At 34.6% G+C, this 17,244-nt stretch overlaps 1 protein-coding gene across 1 annotated transcript; it reads left to right on the top strand.

Annotated features, from left to right (window-relative positions):
- The first annotated feature begins 217 nt into the window (after positions 1 to 217).
- Positions 218 to 12,598, top strand: LOC147065761 (lipase member I-like). Its single transcript, XM_085956295.1, has 5 exons — positions 218 to 316; positions 5,580 to 5,634; positions 6,340 to 6,592; positions 7,233 to 7,381; positions 11,169 to 12,598. The coding sequence occupies exons 1-5, from the start codon at positions 259 to 261 to the stop codon at positions 11,407 to 11,409; spliced, it is 756 nt and encodes a 251-aa protein (XP_085812421.1). The 5' UTR covers positions 218 to 258; the 3' UTR covers positions 11,410 to 12,598.
- The last annotated feature ends 4,646 nt before the right edge of the window (positions 12,599 to 17,244 follow it).

Here is a 17,244-nt window from a genome sequence, read left to right as displayed (position 1 = left end):
TTTTTAAAAAATACCAATAGATTATTTATATTAAGATATATTACATTAGATACCTAGGAGAGCTCACACCTACGGAGTTAATCATGCCTGTCCCGATAGATATCTTGACTGCATGAAAAATGTGTAAAAAAATATAACCCACTTGTCCCATTTTTTTCCTTGGAAAATAATGGTCAGCGTATCGATGAGTCATGAATAAAATGATTTGATTTTAGTCAGTCGCAATATTTCCTCTGACATGTGAGCACTCATTTAATAATGACATCATCGTGGATGCCATTTATTTATATGTTATTATTTGCGGTTTACCTGCAAGGTGAGTTGATAATAAAAACAGAATCAAATTTAATCATTCGTTTTTTCCAAGATAACATCTCACGTCATCAGCCCTGAATTTGATTAATGTGACAGCGGTTGGAATATTATATCGATATCGGTGGATAAAGGTTGTGATTTATGAATAATTGTGATTCTTGTTTCTTGAGAATCCATTATTATGAAATTTTGGGATTATTTTTTCTCAAGAAATTATTGTCATATGGAATTCTTGACAATTCGAATTTTTTTTGACATGAGAAATAATCATGAATTTAATGAATTGTCAGGCGACAGGTAGGCGGTTCCGCTGGAAAGCAATAACTGATATTGAAATATTCTTCCAGAGGAAAATACTACTTAACAGGAAAATTTTAAATGAACTGACCAGAAATTTCCCGGAAGTAAAAATAACTCACATTTGACTCGGATCAGTTATAGTAATTTTTCAAAACATAATATAATTCTCGAGAATCGACAAAAAGTCTAAAAACTATTGTTCATCATTTCCTTATTAATCTTCATTTTGGATGAAAAACCATCTTCAATAATTGGCTAACTTCTCTTTCATAAAGATCCAAATTCATGAATACTTTTAACACTGCACCACTCGAGGAAGCCAGGGCTTATCTTATCGATATAAATTGTATAAAATAATCTTTGGATTCTTTTTCCGTGTCTGCTCATAGCGGCGGAGTATAAAAATATTTTCCATAAAATAAAAATGTCAGTCTTCAACAAATGTTTGGCATGGAATTACCTTTACTCAGTGGCGATCGGTGAGTTATTTTACTGGGAGTTTAAAGTACCTATGTTATTGTTCATTTGTATGAGAAATCCATTCTTCTGTTTTTCATCGACACGAATTCATTCTTTTTTGGATACTGAGTATGTATAATGTCTTCAATCTTGGTTGCGTGATGGTGTTTCTGCTAAAACACTTGATCCGTTTGAGTGTGGAAAAACATCTTTCACTTTCCACTGATGTCATCGGAATAGTGCAAATAATTAAGTTTAATAGTAAAACCGTTTTCGTAAATGTGTCAATAAGATTTTTTTCTATTATAATGTTTAATAATGCTGAGGTAACATCAGCATTATAAAAAATATCCAAGCTGTAAATAACAGACAATAATTATTAATAATATGAATCCGCTTTCGGGAGGTTTTACTGGGCGTCTTGAGCGGCTCGCGCAACTCAAACATATAAACTGTGTGTGAAAATGTTCGTAGACAAAGTTTTTTTTGGTTATACGTTTATTCGGTTTGAGAACAGAACGCGCCTTGGCGACAGTGAGTGGCGCTCGAAGAAGTATTGCTATCTCACGCTATCACCTACAGACAAATATTATTGCTGTCGCACTCATTCTCATTACAAGGCATGATTGCTCGAGCGATCGAGGAAACGCGCTCCTGAATAGCATTGCATTTGGCAAAGTGAAACCACATGGGACGATGCCAGCGCGACGCGTGAACATAAACATTGTATATTATATTTAAAATAGCCGGTTAAAAACACATACTTATTAGAATATGTTTTCGTATATGAATTAATGACTACGGTAATAGATCAGAACACTTTTAATAAATCAAATATAAATGAAATACTTATTTTAAAAAAATCTTTTCGCATAAATTGAGTGGGTAGGTGTTCACCGCTCCAGCGCTCTCAAGGGCGCATCGCCACTGCCTTTACTCCATACCTACCTGAATATGTCATAGAATAATTTGACTAATATCAAAATTGACAATGTAAATAATACTTTATTTATAAATGTTGCAAAATAATTCATGTTCGGAATCAAAATGCAAAACTGTTTGTCATTTTTTGTCTGCTCGAGTGATTAAATAATTATGCCCGCCGAGCTTATATAATCACAGAACTAATTGTCCATGACCAATGATTATTTTACATTTATTTCTCATTAATTTTTGTTAAAACATAAAAGAATTTAAAAAATTTAATCTATTTTGAAAATCCAACCGCACCATAGCTCACAGTTTCAATATATAGGCGAGGTACCTTGGGCCGTTGTAACGCAACAATGTATCGATACTTTATTGACAGCCCGAGAAATGTACGCCTCGTTGGTAATATGAGTTTGAACCGATGAAGAGGGAGCCTATTGAACCTATTGTGTCACAACACTAAACTTAATGGATTCCATAATGTTTTTAGTATCGTTGAATCGGCTATTATAGAAAAATCAAAACTCAAATACATTGTAAATAAACTCGTCTTTTAACTTTTGACTTTTTTTAATAAACTTTTTCAAGAATAAATAAAAAATATCTAGATATTGATGATTTATTTCTTTAAGGCTCGTGACACATACATATTATACATTTTCATCTCAGTGTGACCCTGGCAAATTAATGTCCAAGCACAAAAATGTTGTTTGCTACAAAATAACGTGAAATGTGAATTGTCTTGCCTAATTTAATTATAGCCTCGGTAACCCCAAAATACAACTGCCGGTTCTGATTGTTATTAAATTGCGTGGGGTAAGTTGGTACTATAATGTATTGTTGGACTTACCTACTTATTTTAATTAGTCCATATTCTAAGCATCGCTTACGTGCCATCTGCCTGGCAAATTGTCGGCTCACCTCTTCTGCGTCCTATTGGATTGCTCGATATTACTCTTGTTGCCGGTTCATTAATTGAACTGCGATTTTTATACAGACCATAGACCTCAGCATTGCCATCGTCATTCATGGCACTGCGGCCCTCGGCGGGTCTCAGCCTCCTTCGAAAACCATCCTGGACAATTCAGCGTTTGACCGAGCATTGTTAAATCTCCCGCGGCGCAGTCCGGCCGTCTCGGTTTCTCCTCCGGTATTCTACGCATGTAGCCGATCCGGCGCAGTCTCTGCATTTTCATATGCCATGTGATCTTTTCACCCCCATAAAATGTGTACGGCTCCTTATTATACCTCGACCTGAAAATGCCATCTTTTTGACTGCCCCCGATGATTCTTCACAAAACTTTCCTTTCAAAGATATCCGTATCGATTGTTGAAAGGAAAAAGGACGTAACACTCAATTTTTTCAAAATAGGTTTTATTTGATAATCACGTCGGACAAAAGACTAAATACATGTTGTGTATAAAAGATGTAAGCTGCAAATGCCGATTTATTATCTAAATTTAGCTAGCAATTATTAAAAAAAGATGAAAGTGAAGTGGGATAAACGACTTAACCATCATTTGTGTTGGTTTTTCTTTAATTTACTCCATTATTAATATCAGATTGGGGATATAAAAACCAAATTATTATTAAGTTAGACACTTCACGGTTGTGTCTATTTGGTATTTTAACTTTGACCGAAAACCATAACAAAGATATTTTTGAGCCTCCTGTAAAATTTGATTTGTGTGGATTACGTCCTTTTTCCTTTCTACAGTCGATATATTTCTCATCCTGTTTCCTGTTACTTTCAAAGATATCCATATTTTTCTCATCATGTTTGCTGCAGTGGCGAAGAATGACTTTTGGAAAGAGGTAGGCTGTTGAGATCTGATAAAAAGAACACACTTGTCAGGTATACTTACGAGAAATAAGAAGATAATACGATATTACTACGAATGAATAGGTACACACTAATTTAATGAAACTTCAAAAACTCACTGACGACATAAAATTAAGCGATCAGTTTAAATTAAGTACGTATTTTTTCAAAACATTTATACACATTAAAATTCATTACGTAAAAGTTCTTTTTATTTTTAAAAAATATTTCTATATTTATTAATATTCGATTAAACACCATAGAAATTGTTTTTTTAAATTATCTAATTATTAATTATTTAGTTTTAGGCTCTGCGATCGGAGCTTACCTTAGTTCATACAATTCAATAGACTAGGCTGGGCTACGTGACGTAAAGTCCATATGAAAAAAATTGACAATTATTTGAAACATAATCCGACCTTTATTTACGTCAAGACAGATGGCGCGCTGTGGTATATTTTTTAAAACCTTTGCAGATTGTTTTGTAATTATCTGTGTAATACATTTCCTACACATACGCATCTGTCGTTGGCAAAATAAATTATTTTATAGAATATATAATCAAGTGATTATATAAATAAGTCAATATGGAATTAAAAAATAGGTTTTTCTTAAGAAGATAGGCTTCAAATAATCGCCTAGTATGGAGTCTTCGCGACTGGTTTGCTGAGTGCCCGGCATTCTGATTCATATGTTAATGATGGGTGCAGGAGAATTTTATTTGAGGTTGTTTTGGTTTTCCTAGAGAGAGCCTCGTTCTTCAGAAGCCTTTGGAATTAATATAGCGCTTGTCGGCGACATTGATCCGGCGATTTATTTCGTCACTTGTGTTATCAGCGTTCGTAACAAGTGACCCTTAAACTAATGGACCCGCAGCTTCAAATGTCTCGTCGCCAATAATAAGGCTGTCATTATCAGATTCCAAGTATTATGGACGTAATAGGTTGAGCGAGTGGCTAACGTCCATTTTTTGTAAAAACAAAAATCTGTTCAAAGAAAAGCTCCACTATATGCCCATATGATTTTATTAGGATCGGACACGGTCTAAAAACAATTAATAATTTCAATGTTATCATCTCGTCGGTCCCTATTAAAAAAGTCGGATCTGAAATTTTGTCATTTTCGGATTATTACGTAAAAGTTATTTAAACACTTTAAACATTTATACCACAATCACAGTTTTTTTGTTTGTTTGAAAAATTTCGAGATATTCAAGTTAAAAATGACGGATCTACCGAGAGTGTCCGAATAACAATGTCGGTTCTTACCAACCGACATTGTTGGCTGGGCGTGGGTGAGCAAGATGCGTCGGATCTGACAGTTGCTGCTATGTTCACCGGACAGACGGATGTTTTTATAAACGTTTAGAAAAGTTTCTATAACCCGTATTTTTATTCATTGTGGCAAGCAATAGGTCACAAAGGATATTTGATGAAACATCTTTGATTGCTCGTACTGAAAAATAGCATTTTGCAGATCCGACTTTTTTAATAGGGACCGACGATCTCTCGCACTACTGCGGTGAACTGCCATGTATTTTATTTTACTTTCGTTTATCCGGAGTCCCATGTTGTCCCATTGCACTGGCTGACTTTACAGAAATAAATGCCCGTTGGAGGGCTTCCAGGGAACTGTCCGCTGTATCGATAAAATTATATCTTCAGAATAGGCGGCAGCGGAAGGTATGCGATAGGGCATAAGGGATAAGCTAACATGCGAGAGTCTTATACTTAAAAATATTATTTATTTCAGATTCAACGGCTAGAGATAATGTTATTGAAGATATAGTCGTACGTTTTTACAATGGGTGAGTTACACACTAAAGTTATCGTAAATACACCACCTAAGAAGCACCTAAGCTTCCTAAGCAATAAAAAAAATATAAAACTTACAATTTGAGACATTTTGTTGATAATTTACATTTTAAAGTATTTTATACATACATACTTACATTCCTAAAAATATATTTTTTATCTGAAATCAAAGAAAAACTTACAATTAAAAAAAAAACATTGTAAGATGATCCCATCTTACTATAAATTGCATATTATCCTATGATCATGCGTATTATTAGAATTTAGCCTATAAAGTTTTCTTTAACGTAAAGAAAAGTTTTTTGAGTAATTCATAGTTTTAATATTTTTTATTTTTTATAAAAATGTATGTTTTTTAGAACAAATACCTATAAAAACATTAAAACTGAATTAGTCAAAAAACTTTTTTATACGCATAAGAAAACTATATTTTAATAACAAAAATTAAGACAATAAAATAGTAGGCAATGAGATGTGATTATTTAACAAATGCACATTTTATACGGTTTTTTTTAATTATAAATTTATCTTTGACTTTAAATAGAAAATGTGTCTTTTTAATGTTTTTAGATTTATATAGGTATTTATTAATTTACATAACATTGATTTTATGACCTAGTGTAACTTTAGTGTGGTGCTGTTCTGAATTTTCAAAATCTGCAGATTGTTCATTTGTGCATATTTTTATTTTTATCCAGAAAAACTCTTAAGGAGTCTGTTGTATTTCCGTTGGCAAACATTACAAGATTATTAAAAACAAAAGGATTTCAGAAACAAAACAAAATGATTTTATTTATCCACGGGTACGAAGAGTCAGCCGCTTCGACGAGCGTGAAAAGCGTGGTTAGCGCATTCCGAACGTCGCACCCTGGCACTAATGTCATCGTGTTGGATTGGGGAAACATGGCCACCGGAACGTATATAAATAATGCCGCCAGCAACACTGATAAGGTTTAATTTCAAATAATAATAATATAACTAACTTACTTTAATTAGTTCAACTTCATAAACATAGATGTCGCTAGTTGACGATTTGAAAATATTATTTAATTTACGAAGTAATAACGTATTTGATTAAAGGTTACTTCCTGCTAATACCAATTGTAAAATCTATGTCTGTCCACTGAGTACTCAATAAAGGCCGCTCGATGAGTCGATAGTTTACTAAATATTGCAAAAATAGTTCACATATTGACTTTAACAATTAAAATTCCGTATTAAATGTAGAAGGATATTGATGAAACGAATTATTTAATATTATTAATAAATGAAAAATCAAACAAAAACAAAAAGTTTGGTCGGGCGGGACTCGAACTCGCATTGTTCACTTTCCGGGTATAACTATCAATTCTTCGAATCATACTCATGCTCTTATAACCAAGTTTTAGATGAGGCGGGAAGTACGAAGTCATACAGTATACTCCGCGGATATATGATTGTGACTCAGGCACCCTCTCTGGATAGTCATAGAAAAAGTGAAGTTATCTAGTGTCCGAACTCCCGTGAAGATTGGGAGGATGAAGAAGAAGAACTGAAAAATATATACATTATTTAGAGAATGTTTCATTTTAATGTTTTGTGTTCCTATCAGGTAGGAAGGGCCTCCGGTTATTATTTATTGCAATTATTGGCCGAGGGAGTGGATTCAAAGAGGTTGCACATCATTGCCATCTCTCTCGGGTGCCATGTGGCGGCAAGTCTAGGTCGGACCACTATGATTTCTGGGGTCACGCTCTCAAGGTAAGACGAAAACATAATCTCAATATAATTATCCCCTACCTAATGCGCCTGCCGTCTCCCGCTTACTTGCAAAATATAGAAATATCTAATAAGAATATGGTCCTCATCCTATTATAGCTCCTCATATACCTATCGAATTACTAATAAGTATGAAGGTTTATTTACATTTACATGGTAGACTGTGTCCCGCTATAATGGAGAGAATGAAAAAATGATAATAACACAGTTTCCAGTTGTATGTAGAATCACCCTGCCGTAATTTGTTTCAAATTTCGTATCAGTGATCATGTAATGTAAATGGGGCGTGTATTGATAAAACCAAGAAAATCTCACTAATAAATTCGGGGGTTCTGAATGGTTCGCGTTGATAGGTTTTCATTAGGTCGTTTGTTCGATCCGCGAGCGGGATGCTCAACGGATTATGAGTCTCGTGCCGTCGGAGACGCCATTTCGTCTTGCGAGATTTTTCTCGGCAAGTGCCAACGATTCTGGAGGGTAGCCGGGTCTGGTAGGGTGTCGTCACGTCATAGGCTTCTTTCGGCTGCTGCAGTGGTCGGGGCTGGGTCGCCTTTACAGGGGTAGGCGGAGGGTGGCAGAGATCAGGTGTCGTTCGGCGGGAGGTGCAATCTGGACGTGTGCTCGAGTCCGGCGACGCCGTCACAGGATTGACGCGGGGATGCGAAGACAGGGCTGAGTTCTCGTGCTAGGGGTCGTCGAGCAGAGGGGGGGGGGCGGCCTCAACTGGGAAGTTGTACCCTGGACTTTTCCAGGACCTCCAGCGTCAGTGGTCTCCGGCAGCTGCTAGTAGACGGGGGGGATGGCTGCAGCATCGTAGGAACGTCTATTCTGTGAGAACCCGCGTTCGTAGCATTTTCGGGTTTCGTTGCACTGGATTTCTCATCATGGACGTTAACATCGTTTTAATTTTTGGCGGCTCGCAATATTTTTTTTTAAACACTGTGTATTAGGTTGAACACCCCTGGTTTTGATTTTTATCGTGTTGAGTTTACGCGCGCATTTATTCTTGTCGGATTTCTTTGTCTCTTCATTTTCACTATGTTTTATCGGTATGTAGCGTGGGCGAGTTTATATTTTTATGTTTGTTTAGGGTTTTTAATAGGGCGCCAGAGAATTTATTTTTATTTTTAAAATTCACAAAACTATGGATTTGATGTCACATATTTGGGTTTCTCAGGGCGTACGTTCGCGGAACCCATCGGTTCCTGTCGCACCACGTTCGGGGGCCAGAATGATACCGGGAAGAATAGTAGAGAACTCACATGTATGCTGGCAGCATTCTTCACGAGCATCACTTTGATTGAGGGTTGTGTGGACATCAGGACATATAATTCAAGATAAAACACGTCTTTGATTTGACAATTTCCCTGCGCAGGGACGTTTAATTACATTAACTTTTCAGACATTGGTTGGATTACATCATTAATTACACTTGCACAGGAGTCTTAGATTTAGCTATCGCTCAGTCATTATATGGGAACACGTGTTTAAACACATTAGCCGAATCGGCGCGAAAGTGTTTTATCGAGGACGCGACACATGGTTTGCTTTATTGGATTCGCGGTTTGCTTTAAGGGCAACTGTATAGATTATTATTCACACGACAACGATAAGGGGTGTCACTTTTTCTAAGATATGATAACTTTTGATTGATTATTTTTAACGCGAGGATCCTAACTGAAACACGCGTTAAAGGTATCCGCCGCGCCGAGGACGGGCGGAGGAATGTTTTTGTCAGATTCACTGCCGGATTGAAACTGAACCTGACTTTCAAAAAATATCGAAAAAAAATTAACGGCAAGGGGTACTTTCATGCCCTGAGGGCGCGATATCCCAGGGGTGTGGGCGGGTTGTTTGTCACAGCTTTTAACTGTAAATTTTTGGGCGCGCATCGGCCGGAGAGGCCCTTCTTAGAAGTTATCGGTCAAGCCGGGACACTATCCCGCACGGCAGAAGAACCAAACTTTCGGTCGGGGTCCTCCTGACTTTGATTAAATTGCGGATTCGGAATTTGAAATTGTCGCGCCGGGGTCTTTCTTTCGTCTGGTAACAGTAGGTACTCGGGTGGTTTTAGTAGTAATCAAAAATCTATTAAAACATTCAGTAGTTGATTCATTAGATTATTATTTTGTTGAATTTATATAGTTAATATTAGTTTGTTGAATTTATTGCATTTATGACCACATTTGAATATACACATAACCCATAATATGGTAAGTTGGGACATTATACATATAGCAATAAAAATCCAACAAATATGAGGCCACAAAATTTTAATAATATTATAAAAATGAAAAATCATATATTGTGTACTTACAATATATAGAGTTGGGTTTCGGGAATTCTCGAGAATTTTTCGAGATTGAAATTGAAATGTTTAACATTTCGGGAAATCCCGGATCTCGAAAATCTTTTCTCGGGATTCGGGATTTCTTTTCAAATATTAATAAAAAACGACTTTTTCGCAGAAGAGAAGCATTGCGAGGATAAATCATTAATGCTCTAAAACACGTGTTGCTGTCGAAGCTCTCAGCAGCCAAAATATGAACTTACCTGCTGCGGATTCTATTCTCAAATTTTTGTTCACAAAATTGTTTGTTGTTTTTTGAAATTCTATTTTAATAAGTAATATTTTCAATTATTTTTGTTTTCTTCGTCTTCTTACTTAAATAAAAAAATCATATTTTTTTGTAATTTGTCTTTTTACACTGATTTTAAGATTTTTTAAATTTTCTTGATATCTTGAGAATTCTCGAGAATTCTTTCCTGGAAATCCCGAGTCTCGAGAATTCAAAATTTCATCGTTTCGGGTAATCCCGAATCTCGGAATTGAGATTTTCTCGGGAAATACCCAACTCTAGTTATATAATAATATATCAGTTATGAAAAAAAATCGGTTGTTGTCGGTTTACAAGAAGAAAGTGGCAAACAGATTTTGTAAATAGCCGATATACTGGATGATTTGTTAGGTTAGGTTTGGTTTTCTAACTATTTCTGTTATAAAAACATACTCGTATTAAATATTAAATTGAATGTAGGTGAATACCTACACATTGTCGTCAAAAAAACGCAGGGTTGAAGTATTGATTTTCAGCACCATGTTAACATCACACTTGAGTAAAAATATTGTGAAGAGTCAGAGTCGGTACCCACTACCATTATTAATATCAATATATTATTATGTCAGGTGTGGAATTGCCCCAAAAATAAACTTCCCTACAGATCATTCAGGGTCATCTCTATCCGAGCTATCTCTCTCTCTCTCCAGCCGGTCTCACGCGGCATCTCTGCATCCAGGGGACTTCGCACTAAGTAGCATACGCTTAGCGTGTTTGCACAAAACCACATTGTACGTAGTACATAATATGGAAATGTGGAAAAATTGAGTTGTCCATAAATTAATTGAATTGGGAATTCTTCAATTGAAAAAATAAACAATCAATCATGTTTTATCTCTTCATAGACATGAGCACATCAAAAATATTGAACTGTTTTGAAATTGAAATTGTAAAGTATCAAAAAAATATCTCAAATTGCAAGCTTCGTATTTTTCCGCTAGGTGCCTCTTTAAAAAACGCTCAGTGAAGACTTCGCCTTAATAGTCTTATGACGCATATCATGGGAGTATTTTAAGTCGTACCTAGATACATGTATTAGTAATCAATGTCGAATAATTATACTGATGATTTATGTTATTTATTTGCAAAATTCTAATAATAAATGGTGCAAGAGAAACAATTTGATGATTAAAGTGAACAACGTATTGCAGAATAACCGGTCTCGACTGCGCTTACGCTTTATACTTCCCGGCGATCGCGGGCCGCCGGTTGAGCGCCACCGCCGCTGACTTCGTCGACGTCATCCACACCGACTCCAGGATACAGGGAATGCCGCTCAGCATGGGCCACGTCGACTTTTGGCCGAATGGGGGGAGACGCAGGCAGCCGGGATGTCCTCAGAATAACATTTTTGTATCCCTAAGTGCTGCCACATTCAAAACCGGTGGGTGAGGCGATCGTCGAGCTGCATTAAACTCAAATTATATTAGCAGATTTTCAGGCCAACAGTCTAGCCCGACCGTCTGCCACGATCGCCTCCGATCGTGAAAAGTCACTTTTAAGTCGTTCCTTGGAGTCGTGAGCAGTCGTGAGAGAATTGGAACAATTCCTATTTTTTTGGTCACGATCGCGTCAATTAACCTTGAGCTTCCGTGAGTGGCCGAGCGAGCTACGCGCGCGAGCGTATCCTGTCTTTGTTGGCGTTTGACATAACAATACAAATTTGACGTTTACATAGTGAATGGAGCCTCAGACAATAATAATACAAAACAAAAATAATATCCTCGCAAATACGATCGGCAACTCGTTACATGTCTAAATTTTGAAAATTTAAAAATTTGTTGCTTTATTTATAATTGTTCACACTTAGGAACTGAGCGTATATAATGATTCAATTAAATCAAGCGCCAACACGATTGATTGCTGCTTGTTTGGTGACGATTGCTCACGACGATCGTTGAATCTAGTCGGGTCTGCTAGTCTGCGAGTCTGCTGGTCTAATTAGGCCTTTAGAATATCTCCACCCGCCATCCTGTAAATGTGTCAGATTGAAAATATTTTAATGCCTTACTTCCGTGCCTCGAAACGTAACCACACGGGACTGACGTACAATCATACATGGATTGTAAAAATAAGAGAATTAGTTGAAGTGCCCATCCATTATTTGGTTTAGCGTGACATTGTTATGTCCTCTGTATCTGATTACCTATTAAAATTCTGTAGTAGAGTAATGTAATGCATATTATTATGCAGTACCTATCACGAATGCTTTAAAATCGGCTTCGGATGAGACCAAGTCAGCGAAAGCTTATGGAAAACCTGACGCCGGAAAACACCTCCGCTCATTCGGATCCTGCAATTATACATTACGGCATATCCATCAATTTGCCGAGATCGTCGAGTTCAGAAGCGAAGTTACCACGATCGGTAAACTAACCAGTCTTTGGTCTAGTCACTCTAATGTGATGGCGGCTCTCGTGGTGCAGTGGGTAAGGCGCTGGCCTTCCACCCGAGAGTTCTGGGTTCGATTCCCGGTCATGACAGAAACATTTATGTGTTTTTCTCAAAGCCTGGGTGTTTGTGATTGTTCAAAATTACTAACCTTGTACGAAAAAGCAAGGACATGGTTATTAATAATTCTAAAAAAAAAAAAAAATGTGATGGTCTTAGTCGTTTCATCGGTAGCCTCCAGGATATGTTTGGAAATAACAGATACCTACGTCGGGAGCTGTCCATCGCGATTGCTATGCCGGTAGTGTAATCTGGTCAACTAGTACGCTCACCTCCTGACAGTAGGCCATGTCCTCGGATACGGGCTGCACTTAGTAGTAAATATTTAGGGGTTGAAGGTTTCATTACCACATCCTTCGGCGATGACTTCTTAATTAGGTGTTATTTAAAAACTTGCGACTGGTCGTTAAATATATTTATGAGGTAAGCTGGAGGGAACATCCAACAATCTTTCATCAAATCATCATTTTGTACTAAAATTAGCTTAACTTAATTGAGTTAGACTAAGCTAATTATATTAACTCACAACTTACAACATTTCGTGGTCAAATAATTGTGACTCATGCTTACATTCAAAATAAATATTATTATTCTTATAAATTTTAAGACAACTGACCCACAATTTGATTCAGAGTTTTGTTAATTTTATATTTATGGCATAGCCCCCATAAGGGGGGCTGACAGGGCTCTAGCCCGGGGGCCCGGCATGGCGAGCCGGCCAAATAAGTGAGATAAACACACAACTCACAAATTTGCTTAAAATAACATTTTCCTTTAATAATGATTTTATTTTAAAATATGTGATTGTGCGTTGTAATTTTTAATTATGATGTAAGTATTAAAAGAATTATGATGTAAGTATTAAAAATATACTTAACACCCTTAATTTTACTGTGAACGCCATTTGGAAAACGCTACTGTAGAGCGTCACACTGCCTTTAACCTTGGCGATAGGTAGGGGGGGCCGAAAAAGATCTTAGCCTTGGAGCCCGCTTTAGGATGTGGGGGCCATGATTTGTGGTTAAAAGAAGGTTAAGATTAAAAATAATAGTGGAAGGGTAGATGGGTTGCGGATTCGAATCTCGCAGCGGACAAAATTCACATGCGGTGTTTTCAATGTATTTTTGTTACAGAGCAAGCACGCAATGCGTTGGACAAATGGATAGGTACTAACTATTTCTCATAAAACATCTTCTCCGTGCCTACCGCATAATATTATTAAACATTAAATACCTCTTGAATAATTTTCATATCATAGTCATACAATAAAACTTGACCGAGTCAATTTATATTTACAGAATTTTGTAGCCATGACAGGTCGTGGACATTTTACGCCGAATCCGTTAAGACTCCCCAAGCATTTGAAGCTGTGAAATGTTCTAATCACGATGACTTCAAAGCAAATAAATGTGCAACTAAACCAAAAGCATATATGGGGTATGGAGTGTCATTATTGTAAGAATTTATGCTTGTCTATTTGGAACACGTAATATAAAAGTCCATCCAGTCAGGTTTCGGACTCATAGGCACAAAGTGTGGAGAGGAGTTAGTGAATGCCTACCTAATTACTATGTTATAAATATTTTGGGATGAGGGTTTCAAATAAAAATACCATATAGGTACATATATCATTAATAAAACAAACCATTTTAAAAAATATGAAAAATTACAAAATCGCAAATAATACCAAAACATTAAATTTAGAAAAATCTATGGTAATGCTGCTAAAGCAGTTCTTTAACAGGTGGAAAACAAGATTATTGTTAATCTAATTTACTGAATCTCGCCAGAAAATTATACTCATACTTAATACATATAAGTTATCTTTTTCAATTATTTTTGAATAGACCGGACGGAATATGTGAAGTTTGACTTCCATTTGGACTATTTTTTTCTATCTTTCTTTATAATAATGTATGTTTTCTGCGGAATTTCAAAATTTTGAAGAATTACATTTCCAGATTTTATTTTTTTCAATCTGTAATATTACTACGTGATATCTTATGCATTAGAACTCAGCACTATTTTTTGTATAATATTGATGATTACTTAGTAGTAAAGAAATTTTGGACTATTTATAGGTACTCATCCATCATGTTGGGCAGTTGATGAGTGCATATTTATGATTATTATACCATATATAAATAGATAATGCGGTACTGTATTAATCTGGACGTTTCAGGGCCCGAGGTGATTATTATTTAAGGACCAGTGACAAGCCTCCATACGGTTTGCGGGAACGAGGGATCAAAATAAAATAATATTTAAGGTTCAATCGGTAGGGTTCAAAAGGGTATCATATATATAAAAAGAAAAAATAAATAGAATGATATATTATGTTATCAAAGTAATATATTTTATTTGTTTTTTTTTCAATATTTTAATACTATACATTTATTACTATTACATACAATAATTAGTATTAAATCACTCGTAATACTATAATCCAAATTGTACATTCTTAAATAAGTCATATTGGCTATAATAAATTATTCAAGTACATATACTTAGGTATTATTATTATTATTTTCACAAATAACAAAATAACAGTTATTTGTAAAATATTTATACATTTTTATACAATTAGCTACAAAGGTAGGTACTATTGATATTTTATTTTGGATCTAAATGTTAGAGATCACAAATGATAAGGAAATGGTTTAAAAACATAAATTTATTGAATGAAGTGATTATTATTAGTTATAATTTAGGTATTATAGAATAATAATATAATGGATAGATATTATTTTATAATAGCTATAATAATATATAATATTTTTATGAAAAAATAAATATATAACGAGATATCTTGACATTATTTAATCAATTATTATCAATATGTTTATATCACAAGTAGAGTAGACTAAAGTTAAATATTAAAAAAAATCTTTTTCTTTATTATAATAATGTAAATAGTTTCATAAATATGTACTTTTAATATTTTTCAAAGAAAGAGATCGGTAGGTAATTGAAATAAGTTTTTGAATTACTATATCTAAGTAATAATAATTATATTCTATAATTAATAGGTCGGCTATATGGTAAACTGCGGCTACATTGCGAGGTCCATGGGCAATACATGTACCTATCATAGCAAGCCGACCTACCGTGACGGGGTGGTTGATTTTATAAAACATATTTTCACCGAGGGTCATTTTAAAATGATATCATAACAATGATGCCCATAGTGAGAATGTACATAATTTAGTTTTATTCGAAATGGTCGAATTAAAAAATTCCTACTCATACATTATTAATTACTCGCTTTAGTATTAATTTTCTTTTTCAAAATGAAATACTCTTCGAAAATTGAACGACAAATGCAAGAGACAAGTCGTTTGCTGCATGCGGATGTTTTAAGTCTCGTGGAAGGTTAGAATAACAAACGAAACCTCCATATGGCCATTTCCACTTTTGCCTGCACCGCATCCATTTTTCGTACTAGGTACAGCCCATACGGACTGCAATATGTAAAAACTAGTGGTGAAATCGAAAATCTTAGCTGACGAGGAAGGATGGACCATGTGAAGGGTGCAACTGGTTTTCTGCCATGACAAGTTTCTCTTCACGTTTAATGCATCACCCCCGTCACAAATATAGGTTCTATTAAAAAAATAATGCTCACTAAAACTCAATTTTTGTGTAATTATTATTAAATCTAAATGAAATGGAATAATTGTTTAAAAAATGCCAATTATTACTAAAATATATAATATTTTAATCATATTTTCAATGCATAAATAGTAAAATGCTATTTTTTACATTAACTTCTAGAGTAATATATTTACAACCGAAGTGTTTATACATATTCACAAAGCATGTTCCTACATTGTCAAATCATTTTTTCTTAAATCTATCTATTGAAGGTAGGCAATAAATTTTAAATATTCCTACATTGTCATGTTAAGTAAAAATAAAATATACGTTTACACCTTATAGTCAATGATTGCTTTCATTTTACACGGATATTAAATAGTACAAAAATGTTTACAATGTAAAATACCGAACAAGTACTTACTAATATAATAGTACAAGTGCCAATGAACAGAAATATAGATGAACCCTCTATTTTTTTTATACTATGATTGCATGAAGGATTTTCTTAGAGACCAACTTTTTGAATTTAGTAAGGACAGGTAGACCTAAAAATATTAATAATTAATTAGATTAGTTTTATTTATTTGTTTTAGTTATATTAGTATTATTGTATTGATTGTAACAATACTTAATAGTGGTATAATAATATGTAGGTCTAATAAAGGTTACAAAAAATCAATATTGTTTTATGATTTTATTCTGTATTATAAAATATTTTTAAAAGCTACTTATATTTTTATTATAATTTATGGTAATTACGCTTAGTATCGGTGTGAGTTTCATTATGCACGGTCAACATAATAATATAGGTGTCGGTAAAGATTGAAGCTTTCTTTGTATAATTTAACGAAACTAACTATTTCTTTTGAAACAACGCCCTATATTGCGTATGTATGCTATGCGTATGTAGGTATGAATAACTTTTCAAAACAGAAAATCTCGTACATAATAAATGCCTAAATACATAATAAACATAAAAAGGTCTCTTCTAGATTGATATCGATGAACTATTAATATGAAAACTAAATTAATATATCCTTATATATTATTATTATGTACCTTCTACATATAAGTAGAATCAAATTAAATAGGTACAATTTATTGTATTGAACCTATTCACATTTCAGTATTTACAGTAAAAGCGTTTTAATTCCCTTTTTCAATATACAAGCTTATATT

This window comes from Rhyacophila brunnea, unplaced genomic scaffold, assembly GCF_057557595.1.
Source record: "Rhyacophila brunnea isolate RB1 unplaced genomic scaffold, BYU_Rbru_1.0 scaffold_6, whole genome shotgun sequence".
Lineage (NCBI taxonomy): Eukaryota > Metazoa > Arthropoda > Insecta > Trichoptera > Rhyacophilidae > Rhyacophila > Rhyacophila brunnea.
The sequence above is the reverse complement of the archived record's forward strand: the minus strand, read 5'-3'. Positions and strand labels throughout refer to the sequence as shown.

What these genes read in the sequence shown, in the direction of transcription:
- LOC147065761 (XM_085956295.1), top strand. Translation starts at nt 259, where the DNA reads ATGACATCATCGTGGATGCCATTTATTTATATGTTATTATTTGCGGTT. An exon ending in GTCGTACGTTTTTACAATGG is followed by an intron (nt 5,635 to 6,339) that starts GTGAGTTACACA and finishes ATTTTTATCCAG; the next exon opens with AAAAACTCTTAAGGAGTCTG. An exon ending in CCGCCAGCAACACTGATAAG is followed by an intron (nt 6,593 to 7,232) that starts GTTTAATTTCAA and finishes TGTTCCTATCAG; the next exon opens with GTAGGAAGGGCCTCCGGTTA.